The sequence below is a fragment of the Hyla sarda genome, chromosome 11, assembly GCF_029499605.1.
Source record: "Hyla sarda isolate aHylSar1 chromosome 11, aHylSar1.hap1, whole genome shotgun sequence".
NCBI lineage: Eukaryota > Metazoa > Chordata > Amphibia > Anura > Hylidae > Hyla > Hyla sarda.
Genome location: NC_079199.1, coordinates 29,675,923 through 29,692,367, shown reverse-complemented (window position 1 = coordinate 29,692,367; position 16,445 = coordinate 29,675,923). Strand labels below are relative to the sequence as shown.

The 16,445-nt window shown below is 41.5% G+C and overlaps 1 protein-coding gene across 3 annotated transcripts in view; it reads right to left on the bottom strand.

The window, feature by feature from the left end:
- Window positions 1–16,445, bottom strand: part of NUMB (NUMB endocytic adaptor protein) — a 111,789-nt gene that overhangs the window by 12,665 nt on the left and 82,679 nt on the right. For 2 of the 3 annotated variants that reach the window (XM_056547063.1, XM_056547061.1), the window contains exons 4-5: window positions 12,350–12,424; window positions 5,299–5,331 (exon numbers count right to left, since the gene is read on the bottom strand). In XM_056547063.1, coding sequence (XP_056403038.1) covers window positions 5,299–5,331; window positions 12,350–12,424 — 108 coding nt within the window. The remainder of the gene's footprint in view (window positions 1–5,298; window positions 5,332–12,349; window positions 12,425–16,445) is intronic. The other variant, XM_056547062.1, reaches the window with a different exon arrangement.

Here is a 16,445-nt window from a genome sequence, read left to right as displayed (position 1 = left end):
AGGTTGAAGACTGAATCTTAATAGTGTTGTTTACCGTGGTTATTTGCATTTTGGGAAGTGCTGTCTTTACACTATGTACTTTACAAAAAGGCAAGGTAGGAAGCACTGTTGCCCTACAGTATAACATCTCACCTAAGCAGTTAGGGATCTTTAGAAAGAACAGGATTGTCGACAGTTTGCAATGACAACAAAGAGATAAGCGATTACAGGTGTTGATTAGAATACAGGCTTTACGTCACAATCAGTGTAAGTATTGTGATGTATTTACTAAGTTACATAGCAAATTGCACTTGTATATAAACTATGAAGTGATTTTTCATTGCGGATAGCAGAATTTTGTAAAAATAAATTGAAAAAACAAATAAATATACCTAGATGCCATTTTGACAGTGAAAAAAAAAGACCCATCACCATAGCTGTAGTATGATGTCCTGCACTGGAATTCCTGCAGACACACAGTGATCTCATACTATGTAGACGAAATTCCAGAATTTGTACCCAGCAGGTATAATCTTATTACTCTCTCAATCATCATAGGAGAAATTAATTGTAAATTATTGTAGCTCCAGGATAGACTAATAGGCAAGAATCCAGGCTGATTTGATTTATTTTCCAATTATGGCAGATAAAGATTAGAAGAAACTGGATTGATCATACAGTGGGGCAAAAAAGTATTTAGTCAGCCACCAATTGTGCAAGTTCTCCCACTTAAAAAGATGAGAGGCTGTAATTTTCATCATAGGTAAACCTCAACTATGAGAGACATAATGAGAAAAAAAATCCATAAAATCACATTGTCTGATTTTTAAAGAATTTGCTAATTATGGTGGAGTATTTGGTCAATAAAAAAAAGTTCATCTCAAAACTTTGTTATATACCCTTTGTTGGCAATGACAGAGGTCAAATGTTTTTCTGTAAGTCCTCACAAGGTTTTCACACACTGTTGCTGGTAGTTTGGCCCATTCCTCCATGCAGATCTCCTCTAGAGCAGTGATATTTTGGGGTCTGTCGCTGGGAAACACAGACTTTCAACTCCCTCCAAAGGTTTTCTATGGGGTTGAGATCTGGAGACTGGCTAGGCCACTCCAGGACCTTGAAATGCTTCTTACGAAGCCACTCCTTCGTTGCCCAGGCTGTGCGTTTGGGATCACTGTCATGCTGAAAAAACCCAGCCACGTTTCATCTTCAATGTCCTTGCTGATGGAAGGAGGTTGTCACTCAAAATATCACAATACATGGCCCCATTCATTCTTTCCTTTACACGGATCAGTCGTCCTGGTCCCTTGGCAGAAAAACAGCCCCAAAGCATGATGTTTCCACCCCAATGATTGACAGTAGGTATGATGTTCTTTGGAGACAACTCAGCATTCCTTCACCTCCAAACACTACGAGTTGAGTTTTACCAAAAAGTTCTACTTTAGTTTCATCTGACCATATGACATTCTCCCAATCCTCTTCTGGATCATCCAAATGGTCTCTAGCAAACTTCAGCCGGGCCAGGACATGTACTGGCTTAAGCAGGGGGGGGGGGGGGGGGGGACACGTCTGGCACTGCATGATTTGAGTCCCTGGCGGCGTAACGTGTTACTGATGGTAGCCTTTGTTACTTTTGTCTCAGCTCTCTGCAGGTCATTCACTAGGTCCCCCCGTGTGGTTCTGGGATTTTTGCTCACCATTCTTGTGATCATTTTGATACCACGGGGTGAGATGTTGCGTGGAACCCCAGATTAGGGAGATAATCAGTGGTCTTGTATGTCTTCCATTTTCTAATAATTGCTCCCACAGTTGATTTCTTCACACCAAGCTGCTTGCCTATCGCAGATTCAGTCTTCCCAGCCTGGTGCAGGTCTACAATTTTGTTTCTGGTGTCCTTCAACAGCTCTTTGGTCTTGGCCATAGTGGAGTTTGGAGTGTGACTGTTTGAGGTTGTGGACAGGTGTCTTTTATACTGATAAGTTCAAACAGATAATATAGGTAACGAGTGGAGGACAAAGGAGACTTTTAAAGAAGTTACAGGTCTGTGAGAGCCAGAAATCTTGCTTGTTTGTAGGTGACCAAATACTTATTTTACACCATTATTTGCAAATAAATTCTTAAAAAATCAGACAGTGATTTTATGGATTTTTTTTTCTCATCATGTCTCTCATAGTTGAGGTATACCTATGAGGAAAATTAAAGGCCTTTCATCTTTTTAAGTAGGAGAACTTGCACAATTGGCTGACTAAATACATTTTTGCCCCACTGTATCCATCACCATGTAAAGAACTACAGCTAGCTAATGTAATGAATGAGCAGTGATGGATACTCAACAACTATTACAGTGTGCTCTGAGAACAGGGAAAATAATTTATTGGTTTAATGAACTAGATAAATAAAAATAAAAAAAAATCCCAAATGTAAACCTACATATTCTGTCATTTAAAAAGGCCACTGACCGCTTCAAATGCATTTTTATAAGGAAATCTGTCATCAGTGTCACCAGCACTAACTTGTCAGTACAGACAGGTAGTGCAGATGACACTGATGTCAACCATACTTACCTGATGCCACTCTGTGCCCCGGTTCTCCCACTACCTTCCTCTGTATCTCTCACTCTGGGGCCTACTTGGGGTATGGGCGGAGATTCTTGACATCCCCCTACTTCTCTGCTGGGTCCTACTGCTAGCAAATAGCAGCGGTGACGTCAGGAAGCTCTGCCCATGCTCAAAGTCGCCCTCGGAACGCAAGATATGGAGGAAGATAGCGGGAGAATAGGGGCACAGAATGGCATCAGGTAAGTATGGTTATCACTAGAGATGAGCGAACTTACAGTAAATTCGATTCGTCACAAACTTCTCGGCTCGGCAGTTGATGCCTTATCCTGCATAAATTAGTTCAGCTTTCCGGTGCTCCGGAAAAGGTGGATACTGTCCTAGGAGACTCTTTCCTAGGACTGTATCCACCTTTTCCAGCCCACCGGAGCACCTGAAAGCTGAACTCATTTATGCAGGATAAGTCATCAACTGCCGAGCCGAGAAGTTTGTGACGAATCGAATTTACTGTAAGTTCGCTCATCTCTAGTTATCACCAGTAATGACAGGTTAGTGCAGGTGAAACTGATGACAGATTTTCTTTAAAAAAAAAAAAATGCTTTGTTCTTACTATGGTAGCAGTTTCTCTTATACTGCTTCCTTATTTACACATAGTGCTGGCTGCTGTCTCCTTTACAGCAAAGTTGCATCAAGGCACAGCATTTAAATCAACTGGTGCCAGAACGTTAACATTTTTAAATAGAAGTAATTTACAAATCTGTTTAACCCTTCCAGTACTTAGCTGCTGTATGCTCCAGATGAAGTTATTTTCTTTATAAATTTCTTTCTGTCTGACCACAGTGCTCTCTGCTGACACCTCTGTCCATTTTAGGAACTGTCCAGAACAGGAGCAAATCCCCTTAGCAAACCTATACTGTTCTTGACAGTTCCTGAGACAGAAAGAGGTGTCAGCAGAGAGCACTGTGGTCAGACAGAAAAATTTAAAAAGAAAAGAACTTCCTGTGGAGCATACAGAAGCTGATAAGTACTGGAAGGATTAAAGGAGTACTCCGGCGTGCACTTTTTTCCTTTTATCCCGTCCGGGCTGCAAAATAAAAGAAAACGATGGCCGGACATCGCTGCGGCCGGTGATAGGCTGAAGCTCCGTGTGATGTGCCGGGCTAACAGGAAGTAAGAAGAATACAGCCCGGGGACCGAACGCCTGTACCGGAGCTCCGGGGGCTCGTTGGCAGGTAAGAGAAAGTGCGTTTTCTTTTATTTTGCAGCCCGGACGGGATAAAAGGAAAAAAGTGCACGCCGGAGTACTCCTTTAAGATTTTTATATAGAAGTAATTTACAAATCTGTAACTTTCTGGCACCAGTTGATTAAAAAAAAAAAAATGGTTTTTCACTGGAGTATCCCTTTAAAGGGGTACTCCACCCCTAGACATCTTATCCCCTATCCAAAGGATAGGGGATAAGATGTCTGATCGCGGGGGTCCCGCCGCTGGGGACCCCCGCAATATAGCATACGGCATGCCGTCACGCCCCCTCCCATAGACTTGCATTGAGGGGACGGGGCATGACGTCACACGGGGGCGGAGTCGTGATATCACGGCCTTCCGTTCCCGTGGTCGGGACCCAGACCCTCCAGCGCTTCCGGAGCAGAAACAGGTGGGTGCCACATGCTATATTGCGGGAGACCCCAGCGGCGGGAGACCCCAGCGATCAGACATCTTATCCCCTATCCTTTGGATAGGGATAAGATGTCTAGGGGTGGAGTACCCCTTTAAGTTCACTGTGATCATAAATCAGCTTAAAAGTCTGTTCAAGAGAAAAGAGATGAGGGCTGCAGACTGAGCTGTCAGGCTGTACTCTTGATACAATTTCACTTTGAATGAGATTGCAAAAAAAGGAGGCAGTAAAGGAGAAACAAAGCAAAAATTACATTTTTCAACCAAAAGAAATACAAAGCAAGAATTAAAAAAAAAGGAATCTACAGCCCTTAAATGGGCACTGTCATTTAACAAAAACTTTTCCTATGTGGCAGCACAATAAGCCATGAGAAGTGTGCACTTAATGTGCTGTCTCCTGGCTCTGTCACATGACCTAGATGGTCTCATAATGCAAGTCTATGGCAGTCTTGCTCCCAAAAACACAGAGCGGGGAGAGAAATGCACAGCAGCATGCAGATGTTGAAAACAAAGCCAGGAACAGATTATGATTGGATGACATGTATGACGAGGCAGACTTATTTACGTATCAATTTCAGGTTTTATATTCAAAAATTGCAATTTAAAAAACCTGAAAATATGAACACACCCTAATGCATAGGTTATCCTTAAATGGGTGACAGATGATAGACAGCGATTAAGCACCCTAGCACATGACACAAGGTACATAGAAAGTTCTGGGAGGCAAAAACCAGTGTTGACAACCCACAAGCGGCACTGCTCAATAAATACGTTTGCCCAAAAGTTAAGCAAAGTATAGGATTAATTTGGGCTCTGTACACACAGGCTAGCACATGTACAGCGGTGCATGCTTGCTAGTGCACTGGATCCATCAAGGTGCCATGTCCGGAGAGGAGTGAATGAAATGGATCATGACGGAATGTACACCACTAAATGGCTGATCCTTGCCCATCCTTTTAGGTCAACATATTTTAGAAAATTATAGTAAGAGAAACTAGGCCTATGGATGTTTACATTATAGGAATTACAAAGTGCCCGTTTACTACCAGTGTGTAACTCCTTATAAATTTAACCACAAATGGCATTGGACTTACTTTTGTAAAGAAGCCTTTGAAGAATTTCCTTTCCTGGAGGAACAGGGGAGGGGACAAGTCGAGCACTATTATTGCTGGAAGCTACAAATCTCTTAAGGTTGTAAAATCATCATGCATCAAAACAGCACAGCGAGTGTTAGTAAGCACTATACAAGCAAGCAGGTGCCATCGCTCCCCAAGTCCATGCTCGAGAAAGAAGGGGTTAAAAAGGTGTCAGCCAGAAGAAAAAAAAAAAAAAACCCTAATAAATGTCACCCTGTTATTTCCTATACCAAAAGGAAAAACAAACAAACAATCTCAGAATGTATTCCTTTACAATTAGCAACTTGGCATTTAGGCATTTCCTCAATTAGGTCAGTATTTTTAGGCAAAACTAGGAGTGGGTCAAAAACAAAGAAAAAGGTGAAAGGGTCTTTCCATTCTAATATTTCTTTGTGTGGCAGCTCCACTCTTGGTTTTGGCTAATAACACACACAAAAATAAGGACCAAACCCTGACCAAAATGTAATGTGTGAACCCAGTCTAAGGGGACAGCCAAATGTTGTGGATTTACAGTACAGTACAGTACAAGTGCGCTGGGTACATAGCGATAAAGTTCCATGTGGTGAACCTGGCATCCTGCAGATTGTTTGCCCCACAATTTTTTATTCTGTTGTGAAATGCTGCAGATTTTTAGCCCTTCATAAAGGTGTTAAATCTGCCAAGCCAAATGTGCATGTTGAAGGAGTACTCACTTTTTTTTTTTTTTTTTTTAAATCAACTGTTGCCAGAAAGTTAAAACATATTTGTAAATTACTTCTATTAAAAAATCTTAATCCTTTCAGTACTTTTTAGCAGCTGTATGCTACAGAGGAAAATCTTTATTTTTTTAATTTCTTTTTTGTGTTGTCCACAGTGCTCTCTGCTGACACCTGATGCCCGTATCGGGAACTGTCCAGAGCAGGAGAAAATCCCTATAGCAAACCTATGCTGCTATGGACAGTTCCTGACACGGACAGAGGTGTCAGCAGGGAGCACTGTGGACAACACAAAACAGAAATTCAAAAAGTAAAGAATTTACTCTGTAGCATACAGCTGCTAAAAAGTACCAAAAGGATTAAGATTTTTTAATAGAAGTAATTTACTAATATGTTTAACTTTTTGGGAACAGTTCATTTAAAAAAAAGTTTTCCAAGGGAGTACCCCTTTAATGGGAGAATTATTTGGGGGGGGGGGGGGGGGGTGTTGCAGAGCGCTTAGCCAAAAGTTTATATGTATGGCCAACTTACGATGCGGCCAGGGTTTCTCCAACATTGTGAAATTAAATAGTATTACCAAGTTACTGGTTGAAAGGAATCGAAAAACAGGAGGATTTAACCAACCACACGGTGAAACAAGGCAGCAGAGGGATGGTCAATCGGGATTGTGGACTGGGTATTCATGAATAATGACCCTTGTTTGCTTCAACCTGGGAACAGAAGAAACTGTAGAAAGGGGTGTGATCAGGACACCCTAAGGTATTTAATGATACTGCTATCTCTTTTTTTGGGCTGGCCAAAAGTCCACTAAACTTGTTTTTGCCTGAAAATTCAATTTTATGTTCTTCTCTAGGGTTATTGGTGTCACCACAACTCTTTGGGAAAAGACTACTGTCCAGAAGGGACAAAAAGGAACTAATTATCCACAGAGATAAAGTACTATAAGTGATCAGGTGCTGCCCCCTCCAATGGCCCTTTGTCTGATTCAAGAGGTTTACAGGACCTTCTGCAAAGTTTAGTGATTTGAACTAGTTTGTCATTTGTACAAGAAAATACTTCCTTTTCTAGTTTGGCTGTTACTATGGAGTTATTATGACTCGGGTACTTTTGTTCACGGCGCCTTTTAACCGAACACTATGAAAATGAAGTGTTTTTTTAGGAAAACCAATTTGATCATTAAGGCTTTGGTCTGCATTGTTATGGAGGTAGGGAAAACTTGTTACTCATTTAGACTTTATAAAGTTTCCAAGATTCCAAAGGGGGCTTTAAAGGGGTATTCCGGGCAAACATTTTTTATCACTATCCAAAGGATAGGGCATAAGATGTCTGATCGCGGGGGGGGGGGGGGGGCGCTGCTATCTATGCGGGTGCTGAATCTCCAGTTTCGGAAACCTCTGGGTTTACGGAACTGGGGACGTGATGTGAAGCCCCCTCCATGTATGTTGCATTAGAAACTTTGTTAGATTTATAGTGACCGTGTCATGAAAAAAAATAAATAAATAAATAGTAATAGATAAACTGCGCTACTTTTATTTTTATTTTATTTTTTTATTGTTCTACTCCAATGACTGTTTAAACAAAAAAATGAATGCAGGTGTGAACCTAGCCATAGGAATTCACATTTAGACCTTCTGTTTTAAGCAGTAAATTGCCTTTTGGAGATGCCTTATCAATAGCCATTCCTGCAGCTGATGAAAGGTAACACAGAGCAACAGCGGCCCTGCACCTTATTATGTGAACATCCCTGCAGATCAATGGAAGCAACTGCAATAAGGACACTAGAAAAAGTGACCTCTCTTTCAAGTCATCACTTTCTATATCAATAGACTAAATGCTTCTATATATAAATATGGAGAAAGCACAGCGGCCATTACTGAAGTCCGCCGGTGATGCAGTTCAGAACTGTTTTCAGGAAATCATGCGGTGATCTTTCAGTTTTTTTTTTTTTTCAAAGGATTAATTCATTTTGCTGCTTGGATGGCATTTAACATATCTGTATGTGAAGGGCTCTGAAAGGAGTGGTTACTATATATATGCCAGAGGATATAATGTATGTCATGAATCAGTGTGAGGCCGAAGACTAATGAGAAAGGACGAGCCTTCTGCTGCCAAGTTCAACAACCCTCCAATTCATCACGCGCCTCCAGTGTCAGCCCTGCAGCGAGCAGACGGTTAAGGACATTTCACCACACATTCCTGATCTCAGGGTGACAATAAAACGTTAATATTACTCCAAGAACAGCCAAATGTTAAAAGGTAAATGCACGTCCACATCACTCCAGCAGAGGTGAGAAGAGACAAGGGCTCATGCAAGGCTGATTATCTCCAAAGGAGGAACTACACTTGTTAATTGTTTAATATGTCAAAAAAAAACACTTTATATATAAGTTAATTCTGATTCTTTCTATACATTTTTTAAACCTGCTAAAAGAAGAAAATATATTAAACATATCAAGCATTTGTAAGGACAAAAAGACATGAACATGATAAGAATTACTGGAAGCTGTTAAAGTCATCGAAACATGTGTAAGTGATGCCGGACTTGGATGATAACTATAGTGCGTAAAAAGCTAAACAATCCGTCACCGAGAATCCCCTCCGCTGACAATCTCTATATGCCCTATATTGTCTTGTGATCGCTGTAACATTTAACCAACCATAAACGGAGAATATACAAGAACTAGACTTGTGACAACTAAATCATTTACATTGTACTAAATATTCTCCCATGGCCAGGGTAAAAAAAATAAAAGCATAAATTGCATCTGGGTTTAGGATTTACCTTGCAAACTATATATATATATATATATATATATATATATATATATATATATATATTATATATATATATATATATAATATATATAATATATAAATATAAATAATATATATAATATATAAATATAAATAATATATATATATATAAATATAAATAATATATAAATATAAATAATATATATATATATAAATATAAATAATATATAAATATAAATAATATATAAATATAAATTGATATATATATATATATATATATATATATATATATATATATATATATATATATACATACATACATACATATACACACACAAATTTAGGGTAGGGCTGAGGTACAGCTGGGCGGTATGACCAAAAATGTGTATCACGGTATTTTTGTAACTTATGGCGGTTCCACGGTAGAGAACATCATTTCTTTCAACCCCCCCAAATCATGTGACCCGCCAGCGCTGTTCTGCTCCCCCCCAATTAATTGTCAGCCCAGCGGGGTACTACTCACATGTCGCCCGCAAGCACTGCCCTGGAACTCTATACTGTACGCCAGTGGTCTCCAACCTGCAGACCTCCAGATGTTGCAAAACTACAACTCCCAGCATGCCCGGACAGCAAACAGGTATCCAGGCATGCTGGGAGTTGTATTTATGCAACAGCTGGAGGTCCGCAGGTTTGAGACCACTGCTGTACGCTGTATCCCTATGCCCGGGCTGCAAAAGATAAGCAAAATAAACTTTAACTTGCCTACGTCAGCCTCACGCTGTTCCTGGGGACTGGGACGTCGGACAGCCGTCAGCCTATCACCGGCCGCAGCGATGTCCCGCCCTGGCCAGTGATAGGCTGAGCCCACTGTTGCGTAAGAAGCCGGCCAGAGCTCCTTACATGACAGTGCGCTCAGCCTATCACTTACCAGGGCGGGACATCGCTGCGGCCGGTGATAGGCTGACGGCTGTCCGACGTTCCCGTCCCCAGCGTGAGGCCGACGTAGGCAAGTTAAAGTTTATTTTATCTTTTGCAGCCCGGGCATAGGGATACAGCATCCAGCAGTGGTCGCAAACCTGCGGACCTCCAGCTGTTGCAAAAATACAACTCCCAGCATGCCCGGACAGCCGTTGGCTGTCCGGGCATGCTGGGAGTTGTAGTTTTGCAACATATGGAGGTCAGCAGGTTGGAGACCACTGGTGTACAGTATAGAGTTCCAGCACCAGTGGCCCCCAACAAACAGGAGGAGGGCAGTGCTTGTGGGTGACATATGTGAGTAGTACCCCGCTGGGCTGATAATTAATTGGGGGGGAAGCAGAACAGCACTAGCGGATAACATGATTGGGGGGGGGGGAGCAGAACACCGCGCGCGGGTCACAAATGATTAGTTGGGGACAGCGCAGCGCTGATCATTCATTCCCGAGGGGGAGGGGCCAAACCGGTATTGCGGTATGGGGAAAAATTCATATCGTGCAGCACAACAATTTCGGTATTCGGTATGAACCGGTATACCGCCCAGCCCTAAGCTGAGGGAGGTAGTCCTGTGTGTCTGCTCGTGGCATAATCCACATATTTCCTTCTATGTGAAACACTGTTCTATGTATTACTATTCATCTCATGTGAATCGGCGGAGGAGAAAAAGAAAAACACACTTACACATAAAAAGCAGAATTACATGACGGGAAGAAAACGGTGCGGGGAGGAAGAAAGTTTTCAAGGTTCAAATTTTTTGAATTTCATACAGTAGAAAATACATGTTAAAAATATTCCTGTAATGTGCTGTAAGTACCATTCAAAATGTATGGAGAACTGCTGAAGCCAGCATTCCTTAATCTGTTATAAGTGGAATCACTCTATGGCGAATAAAAAATCAGTTCTATACAACTGACTGGAGGGGGCCCTAGACTTCCCCTGGCTGCAACCTGTATTATTCATATACACTCCTCAACATCTGGACTGCAACGTCAGAAGAAAAGGTCTTGGAATTATGGGACCAGGACCTGATGAAGGAGGGGGAGTCCTCAGAAACGCATTGTTCTAACCTGCATCTCTGTAATATATTATATTATATTATATTATATTATATATATATATATATATATATATATATATATATATATATATATATATATATATATATATATATATATATATGTTAATAATAATTAAAAAAACATAGAGGGAGATTTATCAAAACTTGTCCAGAGGGAAGGTTGCCGAGTTGCGCATAGCAACCAATCAGATCGCTTCTTACATTTTTGAAAAGGCCTCAGAAAAATGAAAGAAGCGATCTGATTGGTTGCTATGGGCAACTCGGTAACTTTTCCTCTAGACAGGTTTTAAAAAATCTCCCCCATAGACTTTACATCTGACTACCGCGTCATCCTATCTGTGAAGCGCTTCGGCTAGAAGTCAGACTTTTTGAAGGAAAGGAACCCCTGCCGGGATACCCACAGCTCCGCACCTACTCTTGTAGAATTATGGGAATAACATGATCAACCAACCGCTAGCGTACCTGGAATAAAGAGGGGTATGGCTACCATGCATTATGCCACCCCACATCATAGTACCAGGAGTGGAATCGATGTGACACTTGTGAAGGCCTACTGATGGCATTGCCCACTTGGTCTACAGATGAATCACTGGTTACCAATGCATTATGTAAGTGTCTTCTGATGGTTTGTGCAGACATTGACACCCTAAGGTTAGTATGGGACATCAACATTTTACTCTTAGTGCAATATGGATCGCTATGCGTCTTTCTTCTAATGCGAGAGGTTCGCCTCTGTACACCCTCTTGCTGTCCTTCAATTATGTTGTTAATCTGTCTACAACTGAATGACATCTTAACAAACCAAGGTGTCTCCGACCAAGGGGATAACTGGTATAGTGATGAACAGGAGGCATTGCACAATCGTACTGTACTGACTTGATGAGGTTTCATGTGGCAGAAAAAAATATATATAGCTTTTATACCATTTAAGCCCTTCCCACGTGCCACGGATTGGAGCTGGGTGCTGAAATTTTTTTTTCTCATTTGCAGATCTTGGTAACACCTGCCATTGCCTCCATTTGTTTAATCGTAAGGCTTTTCCTTATGGTCTCAATTTCAATGTTGAGGAGTGTATATTACAGGGCTATTCCGTAAATATATTCTAAAACATTCTGGGAAGTATTAGATTTTATATGCTATCTTAGGTTTTTAAATACTTTTATTTTTAAGTTTTTCTTTTTGCCTGAAAAAATATCAATCTAGTAGGAAGTCCCTCAGTTTAAGCCTGTGTTTTCCAAACCGTGTGTCCACAGCTGTTGCAAAACTCCCTGCATTTGGCTGTCTGGGCATGCTAGGAGTTGTAGTTTTGCAACAGCTGGAGACACACTGTTTGGAAAACACTGGTTCAAGCAATTCCTGGATCTCCCTATACTACACACACGCTGCACAGTAAATTTCACATTACATTTACAGATCCCAGCAGTTCTATATGAATATCTAGACACACCATCTACTTTATACATATTTATATGTAGACACATATGTGCAGAGCAATAAGAATACATACGGATTTTAGTCTTTTAACTGCATCTTCACAGATGTGCATGCCTCGAGACTCATCCACCTCCACGTGTCCCAGGTACTAAGAAGAGAAAAAGAAGTGGAAGAAAAATAAACATTTCGGAAAGTCAGTTCAGGAAATTATATATAAAAAAAAAAATATCCAGCACTGCATATGGTGTAAACAATACTTTACAGGCCCACTGTTTCTCCCCTCCCCCAATCACCACCACCACTGAAAATGCAGCTATTCATCCGGCATTTCACTTTCGGAGGGAAGATAGCAGAAATTTTGTGGCAAATTAAATGTATTTTATTTTTTCCTACATTGATTCTAGATTACATTAAAACTTAAAAATATTTAATTTAAAACAAAACAAAAAACACTTTTTTGGCTGTACTCCAGTCAATATTTTCGATTTATCATGACAACTAGGCAGATATGAAGCACTTCGGATAAGCAAAGTATTAAGTAAACATAACATTTAGAGATTTTGCAGAATGTTTACTAGAAAAGAAAACCGAACCGCCTGGCAAGAAAAGGTTGAGTCATTTTACAATCTATCACCACCCCGAAGAGTGTGCAGAGCAAGGGCCCTCCAGAAAGGTTGGATCGGTCTTCAGCCCCAAGGCGGACACTTATTTCACAAATCATCAGATGCACTCACAATAGGCAACATGTAATGGATATAGGAAAGCTCAATACTCAAATATATATATTAATAGACCGAGCTGGCTAATCTGACATGTATACCCCACGTTCCGAAAAAAGAAAAATATACTAAAATATGAGTGCTCTAAGGTCAATTGCATTTAGTGACACGCAAAAAAGTAAATTTAATTAGTTTTATGAATTTATTTAATTTTATAAAATTTTTATTGGTTATAAAATGTATTATTATCCACACAACAGGCTGGACAAAATTATTGGCACCCTTAACTTAATATTTGGTTGCACACCCTTTGGAACAAATAACTGAAATCGGTCGCTTCCTATAACCATCAATAAGCTTCTTACACCTCTCAGACGGAATGTTGGACCACTCTTCCCTTGCAAACTGCTCCAGGTCTCTCTTATTGGAAGGCGCCTTTTCCCAACAGCAATTTTAAGATCTCTCCACAGGTGATCAATGGGATTTGGACTCATTGCTGACACTTCAGAACTCTCCAGCGCTTTGTTTCCATCCATCTCTGGGTGCTTTTTGATGTATGTTTGGGGTCATTGTCCTGTCTGTAAACGGTAGAATGATCTGATTTACCAAAGGCTCTATCTTGGTCTCATCTGTCCACAAGACATTTTTCCGGAAGGATTTTAGCTTACTCAAGTTCATTTTGGCAAAATGTAGTCTTGCTTTTTTAGGTCTCTGTGTCAGCAGTGGGGTCCTCCTGGGTCTCCTGCCATAGCGTTTCATTTCTTTTAAATGTCTACAGACAGTTCGCGCTGACACTGATGCTCCCTGAGCCTGCAGGACAGCTTGAACATCTTTGGAACTTGTTTGGGGCTGCTTATCCACCATCCGGACTATCCTGCGTTGACACCTTTTATACATTTTCCCTTCCGTCCACGCCCAGGGAGATTAGCTACATCTTCTTCATAATATTGCACACTGTGGACAAAGGCAAATCTAGATCTCTGGAGATGGACTTGAGAACCAAAATTGTGGACAAATACAATCTCAAGGTTACAAGTCCTCAGACAGTTCTCTTTCTGTTGTCCATGCTTAGTGTGGCACATACAGGCACACAATGCAAAGACTAAGTGAACTTCTCTCCTTTTTATCTGCTTTCAGGTCTGATTTTTTTTTATATTGCCTACACTTGTTATTTGCCCCAGGCGAGTTTAAAGGAGCATCACATGCGCTTGAAACAATCTTATTTTTTTACAATTTAGAAAGGGTGCCAATAATTTTGTCCAGACCATTTTTGGAGTTTGGTGACATTATGTCCAATTAGCTTTTTTTCCTCCCTTTTTTGGTTTTGTTCCAATACACACAAAGGGAATAAACATGTGTATAGCAAAACATGTGTTACTGCAATCCTTTTCTGTGAGAAATACTCCATCTTCTTGAAAAATTTCAAGGGTGCCAACATTTACGGCCATGACTATTTCATAAGATTAGTTCATTCATTCAGATCTAAGATGTGTTATCTTTGGGTTTCATTTATTTTTTTGATAATACTGTGAAAAACAAACCTCTAGCTGCCTGTTTGAGATGAAATTAGCACAGATGTCCACAAGATGGCAACAGAATTGGGTACTATTTACAGACATTCAAAAATGCAATGTTAAAGGGGTACTCTGGCCCCAAGACATCTTAGGCCCCCTGCCATAGGCTTGCATTGAGGGAGCAGAGCGTGACGTCACACGGGGGTGGAGCCGTGATGTCACTATACTCCGGCCCCGTGATCATGATTACTCACACCCGGAGCGATGTTCGCTCCGGAGGCTGATAGCAGTGGGGTGCTGCATGAAAGATTGCGGGGGTCCCCAACGGCTGGGCCCCCACGATCAGGCATCTTATCCCCTATTCTTTGGATAGAGGATAAGATGTCTTAGGGCTGGAGTACCCCTTTAAGCTAGGATCCTCCACACCTATTATGTATACGTGCTCTATTAGGTCATTCAGTAAGGAAATGTTTTCCAACCAGGGTGCCTCCAACTGTTGCAAAACTACAACTCCCAGCATGCCCGGACAGCCTTCGGCTGTCCGGGCATGCTGGGAGTCATAGTTTTGCAACAGCTGGAGGCACCCAGGTTGGGAAACAGCGCCCTAAAGAGGCTGATAGCAGTGGGGTGCTGCATATCCGGAGGCGGATAGCAGTGGGGTGCTCCGGAGGCTAATAGCAGTGGGGTGCTGCATGAAAGATTGCGGGGGTCCCCAACGGCGGGACCCCCGCGATCAGGCATCTTATCCCCTATTCTTTGGATAGAGGATAAGATGTCTTAGGGCTGGAGTACCCCTTTAAGCTAGGATCCTCCACACCTATTATGTATACGTGCTCTATTAGGTCATTCAGTAAGGAAATGTTTTCCAACCAGGGTGCCTCCAACTGTTGCAAAACTACAACTCCCAGCATGCCCGGACAGCCTTCGGCTGTCCGGGCATGCTGGGAGTCATAGTTTTGCAACAGCTGGAGGCACCCAGGTTGGGAAACAGCGCCCTAAAGAGTTCATATGAGTTTTTTTTTTTTTTTTTTTTTTTTAATGGAGCTTTTGAAGTGTGCACTATAGTTCTTACAGAACGGCAGAACGGAGATAGAGAGAAAAGCAGTGACATGTCAACTACTAATGCAGAATAGACACCATAGGGTTAATCTGTGTGCAAATCCATGTCACGCTAAAGCTGAACAGTGGCCCTAATGCCATCTTACATCTGGTAGCCGTGTCTTCTCACCTCATGGTATCTAAGCGAGTGACCCACAATAAGACCTGGGGGATTACTCCTACACGTTTTGCCGTATGGTTGGTGCACATATGGTTCAAATGAACTGGTAGAGATAATGAAATACCGGCACAGCTCCACTTTCACTTTTATCCCTCATGTAGTCCACAAAAGCACAAAAAGCCTGGAGCGTGGGGCAACAGTGTACCAGACGGATCCCGAATCGGGTGCTCAATCCCAACAGGTACAGTTCATGCAAATCAAACTTATATAGAAATTCAGGAGGCACTCACCACGGGAATATGTGCAAAGAAAGGATTTTCTTTATTGCATCGTGCAGTAACAACGGTAAAAATGGACCAGTGTGGACGCTACACACCGGAGGCAGGTAACCGCTATTTTACTCCCAGTGTTAGCACCAACACTGGGCGTGAAATAGCGGTTACCTGCCTCCGGTGTGTAGCGTCCACACTGGTCCGTTTTTACTGCCCGATGCAATAAAGAAAACCCTCTCTTTGCACATATGGTTCACCCAGCCAGCATAGCAATATTACTCAGTGTTCTTTGGTCCTCTGAAGAACCCCAATAACAACATAATTGGGGGGGGGGGGGGAAGAGACATGTTGGGACGGAGTTTTCTAATTATTTTATTATCAGAAATTATAGGGGTCGTAATCATTTTTAAGGTGGGCTAACTTTGGTACACTTTATGATATGGGA